Raw genomic sequence first — 19,832 nt, 5'->3', positions numbered from 1 at the left:
CACCCATCTACACCTCTGCTAGAGATAGACTGCATTTCTTACCGCCAAATGCACTCCATAGCCCATTGCTCTGTGTTCTGCATTTATTTGTAAGTTTCTCTCCCATCTGCAACAGGCTCCTTCCCCCACAGCCTGCACTTTTAGACCCAACTCCTATGTCACTTTACCCAGGAGCCCTCTCTGACCACCCTGATCATCACTATGGTTTCTCTCCTCTGAAATGGGATGTTTATAACCTAGGCTTTGCAAATGAGTGTATAGTTCTGATTGTTCTAGATTATTGGCTCCTGTTTTTGTGAATTAGTCTTATCTTAGAAACCAGACAGTTAAGTGTCTGGAGAGCAAGAAGGCAACAATGACTCAAATGTCTTTGTACCTTTGACACTCCCCATCTTAGGGATGAACATAAACTAAAGGCTCACCATGCCAGCAGAGTGGAGGACTGGATGTTGGAGGAGGGACCAAAATAGCTTCTTCAGAGATTTTGAGCACAGGGGTTTTTTGGCTGTGAGGCTGCTGTTACCAGGGTAAGATTCTGAAGGAAATTCAGAAATTCAGTTGTTGGGGAAATATGCCAATAACCACAGAGGTCAAGCAGGTAGCATAAATGTATAAATAAATGGGAAGAGAATAGAAGTGTTGGGCCCTGGGAATGAATTAGAACACTACTGGCCTGATAAAGATTTCAAACTTCAGGTTAAAGAAAATAATAACAAACAAAAACAAGCTTCCTTCAGGCAAACAACATATATCCAGAGTAGATGAATAGATTTAATCATGATCAGCAACTAGTTTATCACCTTAAGTCAGAAGTAGCCACTAACTAACCCCTCTCTGCAGGTAGTCATATCCATGAGGAGACAGAATTCTAAAAACAGCTCTAGAAAACCAACTTGTAAGGAGCTCAATAAGTGAATCTCATTAGTATATCTCCATGGAAGGCAGTGTTTATATCTCTTCCCACCTATCTGTAAGCTTGAGGCCACACAGACTGGGAAGCATTCCTTCCTGCCTCCTACAATCTCATTGAAAGATGTCACCTTGCCCTTTTCCTCCTATAAGCCATGGTCCCCTTCATATACTTCTGATTCCCCATCACCCAATGCCTGTTAATATCAAAGTTCTCCATTCCCAAGCCATAACCAGACTCTGCCCTCCCTAAGCTCACGTGTGCTTCTCAGCTATATTTCCAGTACAGGGAGGGGAGTTAGTGGAGATTCCTCTGTCCCAGCCACTCTTCCTCAAAAGGTGCACTATATCCCTAAACACTCAGAAATTCAGTTGTGGGATAGGTGACCAGATAGTTGTAAACAACAGAGTCAAGACATCAGGCTGGTGTAGGGTGTGCAGACTGAGGACAAAGTGGAGGCATAGACACTGTCTATGAGAAGACACTTTTAGTCCCAGGCTCTGTAACCATTACAGACAACCGGACTCCCTCATCTACAGACCAAATCACCATATACGCTTCCCTAAGTCTTTGACACTGCATGTATGTGCCTTGTGAAACAGAAGGTCTTTGTGATGCAGTCTGGTGGCCTAGTTCCATCATCTATGAGGTGGAGATGACAAGGCATAGCATTAGGAGTCATCAGGCACCAGGACTCTGAATGCCTAGATATAGGGATGGTTGGTCTCCTCATGCTAATGAGGTTTAGACCATGATGAGAAGTACTTTTGTTCTGTGGAATTTTGAGTATACCTTATATGTCTATGTCTTCATCTTCATCATTCTCCTAATTATCTGGCAAGTAAAAAGGAGTTACCATGGATTAAGGCTGGAACCTCAAAGGAGCTGCTGCCTGGTAGGGAAACGTTATGACCATGATTAAACTAATAAGCCTCAGATAAGCTTTTAAGATCTCAGAGTCTCTCCTTTTACCACCACCACCCCCAATTTTCATACCATGCATTCAGTAACTCTCATGTGGTACTTCTCAGAGACTAAAAATAATTCATTACCAGACCATCCTCCAGTGTAGTCTAGTTGAAATTAAACACCTCCCAATGTGGCTTGGGTTGAGACCTAGATGAAATGGATTCTAAATCCCTGGATCTCAGACTACCTCCCAAAAAGTGGGATTTTTCTGGTTGGTAGTCTGTATAGGCATTTTTTAACACAAATCTGTTGGCTATTATACCTACACACTCTTTAATCTGTCCCACTCTTTCCCTTGCTTCATCATAAATCTCATGCATAACTTGGGAAATAAATGAGAGGTATCAAGTATGGAAAATCCTCAAAATAAATAAGAAGCAAGCAGAGAAGAGAAATGTTGAGGTGAAATGAGTATGGAAAGGGAAGTTAGAAAAGTCAATAAAATATAGACATACATAGAAAGGGATTGGGAAATGTATATTAGCTTTGTCTTATTTTGTTTTTTAAAAAATTTTTAATGTTTATTTTATTTTTGAAAGAGACACACAGAGCATGAGTGGTGAAGGGGTAGAGAGAGAGGGAAACACAGAAATCTGAAGTAGGCTCTAGGCTGAGATGTCAGCACAGAGCCCAATGCAGGGCTCGAACCCACATACTGTGAGATCATGACCTGAGCTATAGTTGGATGCTTAACTGACTGAGTCACCCAGGTGCCCCAGCTTTGTCTTATTTTAAAGATGACCAAAAAAAAGTGTCCCATCTTCATACTCTTAACATTTTCTCTTTAAGCGTCACCGAAGAGTCAGGATAAGAGATGCAGCATTTAGAGGTAAGGTTCCAACTCTGTTCTGACTCCCCTCACCATGGGCAAAATTCCCTTGATGTGTGTCTCTCTATGACTCTTGGTGCCAGGAGCCAGGTTCTCTAACCACTGAAGGGTCCATTTGCCCCAGCTGACGAATTCTTCCAGATTTTCTTGGGATATCAGAGGCTGGGAATGTTCCAAAATTCACCTTACCCCAGCTCTTGGGAATGATGAATGAGGAATTAGAACAGAAGCCCTTTCCTGTGTCATTTACTAGTTTTACAATCCTACGGAAGTCACTTCATCGATCACTCTGTGATCCATGAAATGGGCATCTGATGATCTTGCCTCACTCACAGTGTGGTTTTGATGATCAAATGAGATTAGGTCCAGGACAGCATGACACAACTGGTTAAGTTGTACACAGACATGCCTGAGAGCATTTACTGTTGGGTTTTTGAATCTCCTCTTACTCAAAGGCCTTCAGCTTCCTATAGGACATCCCTTCAACTTCCCATAGGACGCCCCTGTATCCTCTCATTCCTTGTAACACTCTTTCCTGGTTTCTCAGCTAGGAGACTTTCCCGGGAAGAAGCTGAGAAGCCATGGGAGCTGCTCTCTGTCATGAAAAGGTGACCACTTGCTCTTTGCAGTCTCCAAACTCCAGCCTGGCCCATCATCATTTCTGTGCTTGGCCTGGGGAAGGGATGAGGAGAGGGATAATGGCTGGGTGGGAGTAAGACACAAGTGGACACTGAGCATAGTTGAGAGGGTTGCCAGGGCAGAGGGGGACCAGGTGTCTCAGGAGAGAGGAGTCTCCCAGTTCTGCTATGGGCTCAGTTCACAGTGGTCCTGGAATTCAGGATTTCACTAGTATGTAATTCATTAAAGACTCTACATGAGTTTGCACTCAGCCACAAGACAAGTTATCCAGTCAAGAGAATAGACAAATATGTGCATAACTAAATTCCATTGTCATATTCCCTTTACAGTTACAATCATTCAAGAGCAGACCTGTGGAACCTGTTGACACTACCTCCATGGTTTTGTCTTAGGGGAGGCCAGTTCCTGGGACAGCCCTCAGGAAAGAGCCTGTCATCTTATCCTCTTCTTAAAGTCTCTAGAGAATGGGACTGGCTCTGAAGGGATGCTATGAACAGGAGCTGGGACACTCCATGGTCTCTGAATTCAGAGTTCCCACAAAGACCTCATTTTTCAGTTTAGAAATACTGCATATAGGCTATGGCCTTCTTAACCCCAAAGGAGACTGACTCCAGATTCTCCTGGTCATGTTCTTCATGCTGCCACATCAGCTAAACATTGGTTCCCCTGCTCCCACCCTACACCCTAGTTCCCTTCTCCTAGTTCAGCTTCTCAACACAGGTAAACAGAGAACTCACCCCACCTCCCAGTCTGTCATAGCCCTGTGCTCCCATGGGCTGTCTGAGACCTTGCCCAACAAGGTCCAGGCCCTCAGCCCAGCCCAACATAACTTGCCAATGGCATTTTCCTTGGAGGAAGAGGAGATGGGTAAATACCCTGGGGGTACAAGCCCCAACGTTTCCAGGACTAGGGGAGGGCAATCTCCAAGCCACACACATTCAAAGAGGCAGGTGTCAACCCATCAGTAATGGTTGCCATCTTCCCTTCCCAGCCAGGGCTGGCTTCCTCAGGAGGGAAGTGTGCGACGGCTCCTGTGTGCAGATACCTGCTGCCAAATCTGCAATTCTATGGCTCTGGAGATTCAGCAGTTGCTGGTGGGTGAGAACACCCTTATCTGTCCCCCTTCATCAGAGCCATTGCAGGGGTCCTCTTGCCTAGAGATTTTGTCCATGTCTAATGTGTCTTTAGAACAGAATCTGGACCAATGTTCCCTACATTCCAAAGCACTTGTATATCCATCTGTAACACCCCCAGTGTTGCAATCAATAGATCAGAAATGCTTAACACAGTCAGCTGCCCAGTCGACTGGTACAGCCAGGGTACACAATTACTGGGCTGAACACCACCAGCTGGGGCAAGGATTTCAAATAACTGGGGTGCCCAGGGGCCAAGAGACTATGTCTTGCTCAAGACTTGAGGAGGCTAGGTTAACAGTGAACCAGCAGGAGATGATGCAGAGCACCCCCAACCATGTCTATGGGAACCAAGGGCAGCAGCCCTTGAATTCCCAGGTCACTCGGCACACCCTAAACCACGAATTCACTACCCAGACACACCCTATGGCCTTACATATGGTTACTGTCCTCCCTGCCAACCTGCCATTCCTCAGTCCTGAAGTCCTGAGGCTTCTTGAGGTACATGTGAAAAAATGGATGCATTTCCAGAGATGGGGGCTTCCCAGACGTGTGGAGGAGTCCCTAAGGCAGCTTATGCCAAACCCGCCATTCTTTTGCCAACGTGTAAATGACCAACCAGCTTCTTTCATCCCAAATGATACTTCTAAGTTCTCTGTTGAAAAACTGGGGACCTATTCCTACCAGAACTGGGGTCCATTTATGGGCAGCCAGCCTACCCAGGCCTTCTGGGTTTCTGAATGGTCCACTATGGACCCAGAACAAAGACACCACCACCAGCATATCCCAAACCATATGGCTCTGGCTTTGCTGTCTCCAGCCCTTAAAGAATCACATCGTCTCTATCCACATCCTGGGCACCAGGCTCATGACTCAGTGGCCCATCTGCAGCAGAAATACAGCCAGCTATTCTGTGGCCACCCTTCTCTGCACAGTGAGTCCCTGGTCAACACATTAATAGGTTCTCAAAACTGCTCCACAAATGGGAGCATATCCCAGCACCCCCTGAAGGATGCTCTTCTCTTCAAGGAACTCTCTGTCCTCCCCCTGCTGCCTAAAACTGTACCCCAATCAGTCCCACCCTCTTCCGCATCTTCCCCAAATTGGGTCACTCCATCTGATTACCAACAAGCTCAGATCAGTGTTCCATTATTGACGCTGGCTGAGTGCGATGCCTTGGAGTGGCACCTGCTGCAGAAGCAGCTCCAGCTTCAGTGGGGCTTGCCAGCGGTTTTCCAGAGACCTCAGCACAGCCAGAGCCCCATACAGTATAGGCCCTGTGGCAAAGCCCAGTCTCCAGAGACAGTGAAAAGTTTTTGGCCAGTGAAGCCCATCACAATCCTCACTAGGAAACTACTCTTCTTTCCGGAACATGCCCGGAGGCTGCTGGAATTCCATCTCCAGAGGCAGCTGATTCACCATCGTTGGGGCCTGCCCCAAAAGATCCAGGAGTCCATCCAGTTGCTCCTGTCCCCCACTGATCAGTCAACTCTGTCCTGGAGTAGCACAGCCCTAGCCAACATGAGTGCTCCCCAACCTACAGCCCTAGAAACCACTGGGGCCGGTGACCCATTCTCACCCTTCACAGACCCAGTGTCAGTCCCCATGCCACACTTTTTTGACCAGGCCAAGGCAATATTACAGAGCCACATCAACTCCAAATGTGGGCAGATCCACCAGGGCAAGGTCCCTGTTTGTGTATACAGCTCTTGGCAGTACATAATTCCTGGGGACCTGCAAGTGGCTCCCTTAACCTGCATCCCAGAAAGCAAGCCCTTGGAGCTGCAGGCAGCAACTGACCCTGCCCCACAAGAGAAAGCTATACCCTGGATGCCAATGGCCCTTGACCAACAGCAACAAGCCTCACGAGATGCTGTCACTGAACACCCTAAGCTGCCCCGAGCCCTGTCTGAGGGAGCCATTGAGAAACTGGAGACGACTTTGCGGCACAAGTATCTGGCCTTCTTGTCAGGGCTGCCTGCTCTTTATTATGTGGCTCTTTCTAGGGCCATGGGACCAGCAATCACTACCCAAGATGTGATCACAGGAATGGTGCCTGGATCTGGAAAATTCCCAACTGAACCTCTGACTCAGATGATCTCATCTGAAGAGAAATGTCTGAGTCTTGGGCCATGCTTTCAAGATGCCAACAACACTTGTGCAAACATTGCAGATGAGTTCCAGGCTGAAGGGCAGGTAGAAGAAGATGCCAACAACACCTGTGCAAACACTGCAGATGAGTTCCAGGCTGAAAAGCAGGTAGAAGGAATGATTGAGACAGTGCATCTAGAAAGCCAGACAGAGACTTCTGGGCCCTACACACTCAAGAAACCCATCTTGGCCAAATTAAATTTCCATCTAAGAAAGAAGATCCTAGAGATACAACTGGGAATTCCCATAAAGGCAAGGAAGTCCAGAGAACAAACTATAGCAATCCCAGAGAACACAACCACACAGGAGTCTCCAGGGAATCTGAACAACCAAGGGAAAACATTGCTCCAGGATCTCCCCACCCCACCAGATGTTCCTCGTGCCCCAGATCCAGAATGGCTCCACCTTAAAGAACAGCTGGCCATTGAGTTAAAGGCAGTGCAGCAGAACCAGAAGCAACCGAGTTCCAGAGCAGTACCCCATGGTTCTGCCCACTGGGCCTCTAAGATCTCACAACCCAGTGGCGACATGACAGAGGCCCAGGTACTTTGTGTTCAGCTTGAGGCCAGTGTGAACAGCCCCAGCCTGGAGGAACCCTGGAGCCGTGAGCCCCAAAGCCCCAGCAAGAGCAAAGACTCAGCCCAAGTTCCCATGCTGGCAGAAAAGAGAAAGGACCCAGGGAAACCCAAATTGGCAGGGGACCATGGAGAAGGGGATGCCGGGCTTGCGCACTGCTCTACAAGAGAAATAAGCCACCCTGATGCAGCCCAGAGGCCAGAAGGGATGAACAGGACACCATGCAGTCCCTGGCGACAAAGCCATAGCTTTCATCTTGATGCTTTCTGTGAACATAGTACCCAGCACCCTCAGATTAAGCTTCCAGAGCCACCTCCAAGAATACCCAGGAGGAAGGAATCTAAGAAGAATGACCTGCAGGACAGTCAAACCAAGCTCAATGTCCTTCTCAAACCAGCAATGATTTCTAAGAATGCCCAGCCTATGGTGCCCCAGGCATCAAAGGGCCAGTCTATCCTGGGCCAACTCATTCAGGGCAAGCCTTTGCAGGGCCAAACTTTGAAAGGTCAAGTTTTGCAGCGGCAGGTGATGCCAGTCCATACTAATAAGAGGCCCAGCCTTACAGAATCTGGCTTGAGAAGTAAGATGAAATCCTTTCTGCACTGTTTTAACACCAAGACAAAAGGCAAAGGGCATGAGGAATCCATGTTCTCTACAGCTGCGAAGGCGGCCAATACCAGAAGAGAAAATGTAGAAAAGAGCCTGGCTCCAGCCAAAAGTCCCACAGGGAGAACCAAGACAGAGAAAACAGGAGGGGACTCCAAGGCCCAATCTTCCCCCACTGAGAAGCAGGTGTGCCTGGCCTTCTTGGATGGTCTCCATTCCCCAGACAATAAACTCCGGCACCGCTCCCACTCCCAGCAACTCCACTCTGCCTCAGTCCTGAGCCACCCCCGCCACTGCCCTCGGCACTGTCCTATAGTGGCTTTTGCTACCCAACCAGGGAACTTGCCCTAGGTCTCAACTCTCACCTCAGAGGGAAACGTTGGTCTGCTCAAGAAGACCCAAAACAATCAAGACTTTGTAGGCTCCCCAACATCTGCACCCCTTGAAGAAGACTGCTGTCATTTTCATTAATGTGCAGGTGGCGCAGAACGCCACTGAAATACACTCTGTATCTATAAGCAAAGAATTGTCTGTCTCCTCCTTCTCTCCACTGTAGGTGTTAAGGGAAGGCAGGAGCGGGGGGGGGGGGGGGGAGGGGGGGAGGCTAAAATGCCCTTTTCATCTAGGAAAGAAGCTTTAACCCACACTTAAGCTGGGTCAACATTCCAAATAACTCCTTCCAGCCCACCATGGACTGTGGATAAAGAGACAAGCGGTTGAGGCACCTGGGTGGCTCAGTCGGTTAAGCAACTGAATTGTTTTTGGCTCAGGTCATGATCCCAGGGTCATAGGATCCGCACTGAGTGTGGAACCTGCTCAAGATTCTCTCTCTCTCTCTCTCTCTCAAAAAAAAAAAAAAGCGGGGGTGGGGACTTGGGCAGAGAATGAAGGTAAGGTAAATAAAGATCAGGCTTGGGGGTGCCCGGATGGCTCAGTTGGTTAAGCATCTGACGTTGGTCAGGTCATGATCTCACAGTTCTGGGTTTGAGCCCCATGTCAGCCTCTGTGCTGAGAGAACAGTAGAGCCTGGAGCCTATTTTGGATTCTGTGTCTCCCTCTCTCTCTGCCCCTCCCCCACTCACACTCTGTTTCTCCCTGTCTCTCAAAAATAAAATAAAATAAAATAAAAAAAGATGAGGCTTGAATTCTATCATGGGTTCTCATGGTGTCCTTGGACCCAGAGGAGTAATGTGGACATGAGGATTGTAGTGACAAGGAGTGGCTAGGAATCCCACAGGCAGAATTCATTGATGACTTCTATATATGCCCACAGTCTTCAGGGATGGTTTTTAGAGCAGTACCATAGTGCTCCAGACTTGAAGAGGTACTTTGTGTTTATCAAAAGCACAAGTTCCCTGTTGGTTATTAGTGATGAGTGACTGCATCAGCTGGCATTCAGATCAACATGCAAAAGGGCTCCCCTTTCTCCATGTCTTTGCCAACATCTGTTGTTTCCTGAATTGTTAATTTTAGTCATTGTGACAGGTGTGAGGTGGTATCTCATTGTGGTTTTGATGTGTATTTCCCTGATGATGAGTGATGCTAGCCATCTGGATGTGTCCTTTGGAAAAATGTCTATTCGTGTCTTCTGCCCATTTCTTAACTGGATTATTTGTTGTTGGGTGTTGAGTTTGATAAGTTCTTTGTAGATTTTAGATACTAACCCTTATCCAATATGTCATCATTTGCAAATATCTTCTCCCATTGCATCAGTTGCCTTTCAGTTTTGTTGATTATTTCCTTCACTGTGCAGAAGCTTTTTATCTTGATGAGGTCCCAAAAGTTCATTTTTGCTTTTGTTTCCCTTGCCTCTGAAGACATGTCTAGTAAGAAGCTGCTGTAGCTGAGGTCAAAGAGACTGTACTGCTGCAACTGCACTACTAGGTATTTATCCAAAGGATATAAAAATGCTGATTTGAAGGGGCACATGCACCCCAATGTTTATGGCAGCACTATCAACAATAGCCAAATTATGGAAAGAGCCCAAATGTCCATCAACTGATGAATGGATAAAGAAGACATGGTGTGTGTGTGTGTGTGTGTGTGTGTGTGTGTGTGTACTGGAATGTTACTTGGTGATCAAAAATAATGAAATCTTGCCATTTGCAACAACATGTATGGAACTACAGTGTATTATGCTAAGTGAAATAAGTCAGAGAAAGACAAATATGATTTCACTCGTGTGTGGAATTTAAGAAACAAAACGGATGAATGGGGAAGGGAAGGAAAAATGAAATGAGATAAAAACAGGGCGGCAAACCATAAAAGACTCTTAAATATAGAGAAAAACTGAGGGTTGCTGGAGGGGAGGTGAGTGGTGGGATGGGCTAAATGGGTAATGGGTATTAAGGAGGGCACTTGCTGGGATGAGCCCCAGGGTTATATGTAACTGATGAATCACTAAATTCAGCTCCTAAAACCAGTACTATACTAGATGTTAACTAATTTGAATTTAAATTTTAAAAAATTAGTTAATAAAGCACATAGCTAATATGATAGGATGTCAAAAGCAAATGATAGAATCTCTCCTCCTCTGCTCCCTGTTAGTTATTAATAAGATCTTTCTGGAGAACTCACCTCAGAAGCTGCTGTAGGTCTCTTACCTATATCCCGCCTCCACTGCCTGCTAGTTGCAAGGAATGAGTGATTCCTGGAATGAAGATCACAGTAGGACATGAAGAGGGGCTTGTCCCCCACTTCTAAAGGCTGGCAGGGAGAGAATCAGGAAGGGGAAGCATGTAAATGGAGGTCTGAGTACCTGGGACAGAAGCTGACATGTTCCTGACCAGGACATAAAAAGAGAGCAAAGCCAATTTGTTTTGCCCTCAAAAGAGCCTAGAACCAGGAAGCTAACCCAAAGTTCGAGGGCTTTGGGGGGAAGTAAGTAAGTAAATCTGGGCTTTAATCTGCTTGTCTCAGTGTGATTAACAGAGGTTGGCTGAGTGTTGACACTGCTGGGAAAGAACCACAAACACAAAATTTTTCTAAACACATCCAATCCTGTCAAGTACTGCCAGCAGCTTGTACCCAGCCGTACTGTTATGTCTCATTTCTATACCACCTACACCTGCAATCCTTCCCCATGTTCCTCCTTTCCACCAGCCTTGCCTTCCTGAATACATATACACATATATATGTGTATATATGTACATGTTTTTAAATTTTTTATTTGTTTGAGAGAGAGAGTGAGCAGGGGACGGGGGCGGAGAGAGAGAGAGAGAGAGAGAGAGAGAGAGAAACCCAAGCAGGTTCTGCACTGTTGGAGCAGGGGGCTCGAACTCACGAACCATGAGATCATGACCTGAGCTGAAACCAAGAGTTGGACACTTAACCAACTGAGCCACCCAGGCACCCCTATATATGTATATTTTAATATGTTTCATGAATATTGTATGGTGTTGAACTCAGCTGTATACTCTCCCGGGATCTGCCTGGTGTCTTCCCCACTCTTGTCCTCTCCCCAGACAAAGACAGCATCAATTAGCCTACCCACCCCAGCCCTTGGTGTCTGTCATCATTCCACATTTCTTCATTATTCCCCCTGCATTTCAGAAAGCACCAGAACCACTCAATTTGATTGCCAACAACAATAACATAACACTTTTAATAAGACTTTTGAAAAGTGTTTGGTTCCATTAAATAGTCATGAAAAGTGGCCAGGGATCTAGATCTAGAATTTAATGCCACACATGAGGTCTTTACCAGATAAGCTGCTCAGCACTGAAGAGGGACTGTAGCCCCTTTGGTCTTTCTGGAATGTCCAATAATTTGCACTTCATAGTAAGATCTGTTTGTCATTGATGGAAAGATAACATGGAATTCTCTGAAACCCTTGGAACCTCCCAAGAGGGATACTGAGAGGCAAGCTGAGATATGTGAGCAGCTGCTAAGAAATGCAAGCCCCTCCAAACCATATCTTGTCTACACACTCCCTCACACATAGATTAAACGAAGTTTCTCCTACAGACCTGTTTTAAGAGGCCTCTCCAATAAACTCGCCATTCTAAGACATTACTAGAGTTCTTTCCTGCCTCCTGTTGTGTCAACCTGCACTCCTACCCCAACTCCCAGCACCATCAGCAGCCTCTATAGCCCTGGCCAGAAAGTGGATGTCTTAACAGTGGCCATCAGACTCATATTCCCTGACCACCTAAGGAGGCATGAACGGACCTGTCCTACCTTCTCCCATAAACTGGGCTGGGGCAGGTATTGGTGTCCCTGAAAGAAAGACTGGAATCCTTGCCCTTAAGGAAGCTACAGCAGAGTAGCATAGCTGAAGGTTGTTCTTATTCCATTCAATATAAGGTTAAGTATGAATAAAAGATTTCCACTTTCAGAAGGAAACTTCTGGCTGAAATGACCAGAGAATGATCTCAGAGAAAGATGATAAACATGAATAAAGGGCAACAAAACTACAACACAAAGAAAACATTACAAAATTGTTTTTACAATGTTTAAGCCAAATCTATGACCCTTGGAGAGGATGAAGAGTTTTAAGGGCAAAGTCACAAGAATGAAATGTGAAAAAAATCAGAGTTAGAATCCTCTGACATTTGACAAGTTACTTAACATTTCTGAGTCCCAATTTCTTCATCTGGGAAAGGGGAATAACTGTACATCCATATCCCAAACCTCAATTACTATTAATGTACTGCTGATTCCCAAAGCCGCTTTGTTGCTCTAGTCTTTCCTCTGAGCTCCAACTAAATAGGCAATAGATAGGAAAATGCTCTATCTTGCCCCAAAGACAATGCAAATTAATTAAAAGTTTCCAAACACCCTCTACCTCACCAAACTGCTTTCTAATGTCAGAGAATGGTATTACTATACCATTTTTTTCAGACCAGGTATATCACTATACCTTTTTGTTCAGACCATATATCAAGTCAGTAACTGGGTTCTAAATTTTGACACCTCTCAAGTTGGCCCCTTTCCTCTATTGTTACTGCCTCTGCTTATAGTTCAGTTTCTCATCCTTTCTTTCTTAAAAAATTATAATAGTATCTCATATCCCCAGGGCTTAGGACAGTGGCTGGTGCATGGTAATACTTTAATAGACTTGAATTCAAAGTCTGGCCTGAGGAAGCAGATTAATTATTACATTAATGTGATGACTGCTATGGTGTATGGGATCCTGCCACAGGAGGAAGTACTCAGCTGATGAGGACCCTAGGGTCACATAAAAGGGTCACAATAAAAATGACCTTGAAAGGCATCTTGCATAACAATTAAAATAATTTGAGTACTCACTATGTGCCAGGAACGATTGCAGGCAAAACAATCACCAAGACACAGGCCCTGCCTCCATGGAGATCATTACTTAATGGGGTAGACAGTCTCATGTATCCAATTTGTCTAATCAACATATACATATGAATGTCCAATATTAACCTCAAAAGTGAAATCCTGATTCCCTCCCCCCTTGCCACCACACAATCACATACACCAGACCTATTCCAATCACAGTATTTCCCACATCAGTTAATGGTACCTCCTTTTTGCCCATTGTTCAGGCCAAAAACATTGGTGTCATTTTGATTTTTTATCTCTAACAATGTCTCTCCAATCCATCAGAAAATCTTGTCGCTACCTTTAAAATAAATCTAGTACATAACCACTTTGCACTCCCTTTGTTTCTAGTTATTGTAGTAGTATTGTAACTAACCCCTCTGATTCTTCCTGAGACCCTTCCACAGAAACCCAATGGTCCTCAGAGAAAGTCCTTGCTACAGATGATTGATTGACTGATAGACTGATATATGTAAAACCATGAGATTAGGTAAGATCACCAAAGAAATGAATGAAATTAAGAAAAAACCCTAAGGATTGGGCTCTGGGACATTCTAACAGTAAGAAATTGGAGGGGAAAAAAGGGATCCAGTAAGAGAGAAGACTGAGAAGCAGTAGCCAAGGGAGGAAGGTGGGAAAAGCAGAAAAGTGTTGTATACCATAAGCCAAGAGAGGGAAAGTACTGCAAGGAGAAAGTGAGCAACTGAATGAAAAGTTGTGAACTGGCCAAAGAAAATGAGGACTCAGAATTGACCATTAGATTCAGCAACATAGAAATCATTCATGCCTTGAGAAGAATAGACTCTTGTGAATGATGGATGTGAAGGCATGACTGGGATGGATTCAAGAAAAAATGGAAGGAAAACAAATGGTGACAGCAAGTGTAATCAGTTCTTTAAAGGAAGTTTGTTTCACAGAGATGCAGAAAAATGGGGAAATAGAAAGTGGGACCCAAAGAGGACTTTTTTTAAAAAGGTGAGAGACATCAATAACAACAAAATCTGATTTAATGGCCAAATTATGGAAACTGCCCAAGTGTCCATCAGCTGATGAATGGATAAAGAACATGTGGTATATACATACAATTACTCAGCCATAAAAAAGAATGAAATCTTGCTATTTGCAATGACATGGGTGGAGCTAGACAGTATTATGCTAAGTGAAATAAGTCACAGAAAGCCAAATACCATATGATTTCACTCATTTGTGGAATTTAAGAAAGCAAAAGGAAAAAAACAGGCAAACCAAGAAACAGACTCTTAACTAGAGAAAACAAACTGATGGTTACCAGAGGGCAGGTGGGTGGAGGGAAAGGTGAAATAGGTGATGGGGATTAAGGAGTACATCTGTTGTGATGAGCACTGGGTGTTGTATGAAGTGTTGCATCACCATATTGTACACCTGAAACTAATATTACACTGTATGTTAACTAACTAGAACTAAATAGAACTAACTAGAACTTAAATTAAAAATTTAAATAAAATAAAAATGCACAGAGGAACTACTTAGACATTTTTTCCAAATAAGACATTTGAATGGCAAACAGGTAAATGAAAAGATGCTCAACATCATTATCAAGGAAATGCAAATCAAAGCCACAATGAGAAATCATCCCACACCTGTTAGAATGGCTATAACCAAGAAAACATGAGATGAGTGTTGGTGAGGATGTAGAAGAAAGTGAACATTTGTGTACTGTTGGTGGGCATTTAAATTGGTGCAACCACTATGAAAAATAGTATGCAAGTTAAAAAAAAGTGAGAGACATAGCATGCTGGATATTGACTGAAATGATGCAGTCAGAAGGGATAAATTGATGATAAGGGAGAGCAAGGGGAGAACTGCTGGAGCAATGAGGTGGTGTAGAAGCAGGCAATGGGATCAAATGCCCTGTCCAGAAGATGGCATTGGATAAAAGCACAGATGCTTTACTGGTGGTAAGTAGAAGGTAGTATTGAGGAAAGACAGTGTGGCTTACTAGAAAGATTCCATCACATGTAACAGAATGTGGGCAAAGACCCAAAAGGGTAAAGTGAGAAACAAGGAAGGGACCATGGCTGGGGATGGAGAGAGGGATATGGAGACCAAAACCAAAAGCCAAAGGTGGAGATGAATTCTGGAAGTTAACTATAGCAAATTACTCTTAGAGCCTATGGTGTGGATGTGCAACAAAGAGGCTAGGTGGGCATAAAAAGGTGTTTCCCATTGATGATCACATGTATGAAGGTGCTCTCAGAAGACTGGAGCACTAGGAGAGATTTCAGGGATGTTCTAGATGTGTGGAGCATAGTGCATGAGACTACAGACAAAGAGGGCAGGTACAACATTCTAGTTTTCAGAGAGTAGGGATGTTTAGGGAGTATGAGAAGAGAACTGGAAGGCAGAAAGAGGTTATCCTGAGTGGATGAGATGGACATCTGTTTTGGACACTTCATATCTGTCAGAAGGTTAACACCTCTGCATTCCCACCTTCTGACCTACCACACAGGAGCCAAGAGCTAAAGGCAGTACAAGAAATACAGCAATCTCCCTAAAATATGGTATGAGGGACTGTGGGATGCCTCTGCCTCACTGATTTATAAGGAAATCCAGGATGACTCAACATCTCATCAAACCAAGAGGTGGTAGCAGGACTCTCTTGCATGATAGGACCCCAGCACTTAGCACAATATGTCCACTGCTAGCAGGGTCCAGAAACAGAGGATGGGAAGAAGTATGAATGTGTCCCTCCTGTGAATGTTGATTCTATGTCTAATGGAAGAGGACCCAGCCCCTGTTGTGGCCCCCAAGGTGAGGAGATACAAGGCCCAGGTCTGTTGAGCCAATACACTCCAAAAACCAAAGGAGATCCTGTGACAGGCACATCCTTCCTGCCTGGTGGGAGTTGGGCAGAGAGCCCCACAGCAAGGAGACGAGGGGGACCTAGAGTGAAGGGAATGACCCAGAAAGGTCACGTGGTAAGCCAAGGTTAATGTGCACACATCCTGACTTAGGTGGAACAAGTCCTTTCCATGGCCCCCAAGGATCCTATCTGCCGCAGAGCAGCATGAGTTCATAGCACTGACCATAGTGCTACAACAAAGGGTTGAGGGCATAAAGATGATATGTAACCAACACCTTCAGGATTCTCAGTTTTCAGCAAAGTCAAGAGCTAAGTGAAGACAGGGTCAGAGCCTGTGACTCACGCAGGATGTTAAGGAATGAAGCCTTGCTCATCCCATCTCATAACCCTAGCACAAACCTCACTCTCTAGCTTAAGAGTAAATCCAGGATAAAAGGCCTCATGGAGGACACAAACTCAAGCATCTACTACTCCAGAATTGGTGGTAGATGCTAGGAATAAATGAGTGCTTGCTAGGGAACTCTGGAGTTCACCTCTGGCCCTCTGAGGTAACATGTCATGGTGAAAGGTCCTGACCTTCTGGAGCCCTTTCCTTGATCTCTGCAGAGGGCACCTGAGAAGTCTATGGAGAGAATTTCAGGCAAGTGACCACGTGCAGTGGAGGAGAGTGGCTTCTCCACAAAATCACTTCTCCTGTCAAAACACAGAGTCCTAGAAGATAGAGACCATGACTGCTTCATTTTTGTACCTGCTTACCATAGCCCATCCTGGGAGAGCAGTGAACACAGAATGAGAACAGGAATAAACCCCACAGATGCTACTCTCTGCACCATGTAAGAGGGGGCTGGGCTTCTGCTCTTTACCAGCCATCCAAAGCCTAATGCTCCACCTGGGCTCAGGGGCCCATCTGTCACAGAATGAAGAACAAGAATGATTCCTGTGTCCCATGTAGGGAGAAGAAAGAAGGGAAGACAGCCTGAACTTCAGGTGGGGATATGAGCAATGAGCACAATGTAGGCATGTAAGGTGCTGGGGGACACAGAGGACCAGATCCCTGATAGGTCTGGCTGGGCTTGCCGAGGACTGTTCATTCCCATCCATCCCCAGAGACAGTGAGGCCAGGACCCTGAATACTTGGTCTGGATGAGAGCATGAGGAGGGAAAGGGGGCCTGGGAAGGGGCCAGAGGGAGATCTCTGTTTCCAGAAGGAGGGGTGGGCCCTGCCAACTGCCCCTCCCCCCTTTCCTGCTTTGCCCCTCTTCTCCACTGCAACTTCTCGGGATCCAGGGCCAGGCAAGGCGCACATTGGGGATTTTCCTGAAGGTATCACTCCTGAGGTCAAGCCTGCTACAGAAAGTGCAGGGGCAGAACCCTGGGCAGGCAGCTGGACCCATGGGAATCCAGATGGCGGGAAGAGAATGGGAACGAAAGCCATTCCTTGCGGTAAATGGTGCTGGCAGCTGGGGAGTGTCAGGAGAGAGGGGAGGGGTAAAGCAAGAAGAGTCCAGAGCAGAATCTCACATATAGTCAAAGACACAGGACACAGACATCAGCCACAAAGAGACACAAACACAAGGACACAAATTCAATGATGCCACTCCAAAACTAATTCAGAGTACCCAGAGACAGGTCCAGGAAACACACCTACATAGACTCAAGAACACCCTGAGTCAGACATGTGGGAGCAGACAGACACTGGCACAAGCACACATGCAGACACAGAGACAGGCTTCACACACGTAAACAGACACAGACCATCTTGCAGACCTACCAACACAAATGCAGTCCAACCAAATCTATCCATTAAAGTTGCTCTCCTCCATAAAGCCTCCTAGGCCACCTCAAACCAGGCCTGTCTCTCCCCCCCTCTAAGCTCTGCTTTGTAATTTCTATGTCATTCCTTGTCCTTTAATAAGGATAGTCTTGGTACAGAACAGGTGAGCACAGGGAAAGGAAGCAAAAATAATATAAAAATAGGGAGGGGGATAAAACATAAGAGACTCTTAAATATGGAGACCAGAGGGTTACTGGAGGGATTTTGGGAGGGAGGATGGGCTAAATAGGTAAAGGACATTAAGGAATCTACTCCTGAAATCATTGCTGCACTATATGCTAACTAATTAGATGTAAATCAGGGGCACCTGAGTGGTTCAGTCGGTTGAGCGTCAGACTTCAGCTTAGGTCATGATCTTGCATTTTGTGAGTTCGAGCCCCGCGTTGGGCTCTGTTCTGACAGCTCAGAGTCTGGAGCCTGCTTCAGATTTTGTGTCTCCCTCTCTCTCTGACCCTTCCCTGCTCATGCTCTGTCTCTCAAAAATGAATCAATGTTAAAAAAAAATTTTAATTAGATGTAAATCAAAAAAATAAAATAAAATAAAATAAATAAAATAAAATAAATAAAATAAAATAAAATAAAATAAAATAAAATAAAATAAAATAAAATAAAATAAAATAAAAAGGATAGTCTTAGATTCACATGCATACCTCTGGTCTCAACAACTTGGCTATGTGCTTTCAAAGAAATGACAAGGTCAGCAAGTGAGTCCACTGCCCTCCTCGGCAGCCCCATTCCTCACCTACACATCCATCCCTATCCCCAGTAGCGTCTCCAGTTTACTGCAGGTCCTGAACCCCAGCGTCTCAGCAGATATAGACTCTAAGGGAAGAATAAAGCAGACATATCCTTTCAAAGTAATGCTGGTGGGTATTACCTCCCAAAATCTTTACTTTGCCTTATGCTTACCAGTCTACCTCCAATGTGTAACCACTACATCAGTGCTATTCTAAGCATAATGCTAACCTTTTTTTTAACATTTATTCATTTTTGAGACAGAGAGAGAGAGAGAGAGAGAGAGCATGAGTGGGGGAGGGGAAGACAGAGTGGGAGCCACAGAATCCCAAAGCAGGCTTCAGGCTCCAAGCTGTCAGTACTGAGCCCAATGTGGGGATCGAACCCATGAACCGTGTGATAATGACCTGAGCCGAAGTCAGACACTCAACTGACTAAGCCACCCACATGCCCCAACCTAACACTAAACTTAACTATAGATAACTAGACACAGAGCAATGTCTGCACCTGTACTAGGCCCACAAGTAGCACACGTTTATGACAGTATAGATCATCTGCACTCCAGGAACTCAGTAGCTCCTTCAGTAACTACCTGCACAGTCTTCAGGGTAGGATGTCCCTGGAGGGCTCAGTGTTCAGTGGAATCCAGGAGCACCAAGGTCCCCAGGCCCTTTGACCCTCCTTAGCCAGAAAAGCCTACAGGGGCCCAGTCTACTCCAAGCCCTGTTCTGGGATTATCCCAGCCTCTCAGCTGGAATTCCCACCATACCCTTCCCTGGCTCCTGCCTGCCAAGCTGGGAGCATCTGTTGCCCTGGAACACCATATCAGGAGGGAGCAAATGTGCCAGAGACGTGGGCCTGAAGAGATGTGGGGATTTCCAGGCTCTTGCAACACCCCAACCTAGGACCTTTACCCCAGAGCCTGGTCCAAGTACCTGTCCTAAATAGGTAGTGGGCCTGCTACACTGGGGAGAGTAGGGGTGAATTAGTACACTTCCTCTTCCCCTAATCCAGGATGTCAACCAGGTGAAATAACCAGGTTATTAACAATGAACTCATCAGCAGAGGTAAAGCTGAAGTCAACCATGTGTACCTCCCTTACCCCTTACCTCTCAACATCACCAGGACCTCTAGTATAGGATTCCTTCACACCTCGGCCACCCTAGAGATTGTCAAACACTATTTAGGCTCTATCAGGAACTCACCAAGCCAAAATCTTCACCCAACAGACCGTAACTCTTAGGTGGGCGCTCAAAACTCAAATGTGCAGCCATCCGAGCTTGTGTCCCCTTCCCCAATGTCTACATCGAGCCTGGCCT

At 45.5% G+C, this 19,832-nt stretch overlaps 1 protein-coding gene across 3 annotated transcripts; it reads left to right on the top strand.

Annotated features, from left to right (window-relative positions):
• The first annotated feature begins 245 nt into the window (after positions 1–245).
• Positions 246–8,336, top strand: FAM205A (family with sequence similarity 205 member A). 3 transcript variants are annotated; one of them, XM_045043074.1, is made up of 5 exons: positions 1,564–1,805; positions 2,669–2,708; positions 3,256–3,316; positions 4,339–6,623; positions 6,687–8,336. In XM_045043074.1, exons 1-5 carry the CDS (start codon positions 1,662–1,664, stop codon positions 8,162–8,164), a joined length of 4,008 nt encoding a protein of 1,335 aa, XP_044899009.1. In that variant the 5' UTR covers positions 1,564–1,661; the 3' UTR covers positions 8,165–8,336. The 3 variants fall into 3 exon arrangements, with proteins under 3 accessions (XP_044899010.1, XP_044899009.1, XP_006939303.2); XM_045043075.1 differs by lacking the exon at positions 1,564–1,805 and adding an exon at positions 246–527 and having other exon boundaries at positions 4,339–8,336; XM_006939241.4 differs by having other exon boundaries at positions 1,565–1,805; positions 4,339–8,336.
• Positions 8,337–19,832: the final 11,496 nt, after the last annotated feature.

The sequence above is a fragment of the Felis catus genome, chromosome D4 (assembly GCF_018350175.1).
Source record: "Felis catus isolate Fca126 chromosome D4, F.catus_Fca126_mat1.0, whole genome shotgun sequence".
Lineage (NCBI taxonomy): Eukaryota > Metazoa > Chordata > Mammalia > Carnivora > Felidae > Felis > Felis catus.
Note: the sequence above shows the minus strand (reverse complement) of the source record. Positions and strands in the feature narration are given on the sequence as shown.

Bases quoted from the DNA above. Each gene is read 5' to 3' on its own strand.
- FAM205A (XM_006939241.4), top strand. From the start codon at position 1,662: ATGATGAGAAGTACTTTTGTTCTGTGGAATTTTGAGTATACCTTATAT. The intron at 1,806-2,668 runs GTAGGGAAACGT...TTTCTCTTTAAG, and splicing joins CTCAAAGGAGCTGCTGCCTG to CGTCACCGAAGAGTCAGGAT. The intron at 2,709-3,255 runs GTAAGGTTCCAA...CTGGTTTCTCAG, and splicing joins AAGAGATGCAGCATTTAGAG to CTAGGAGACTTTCCCGGGAA.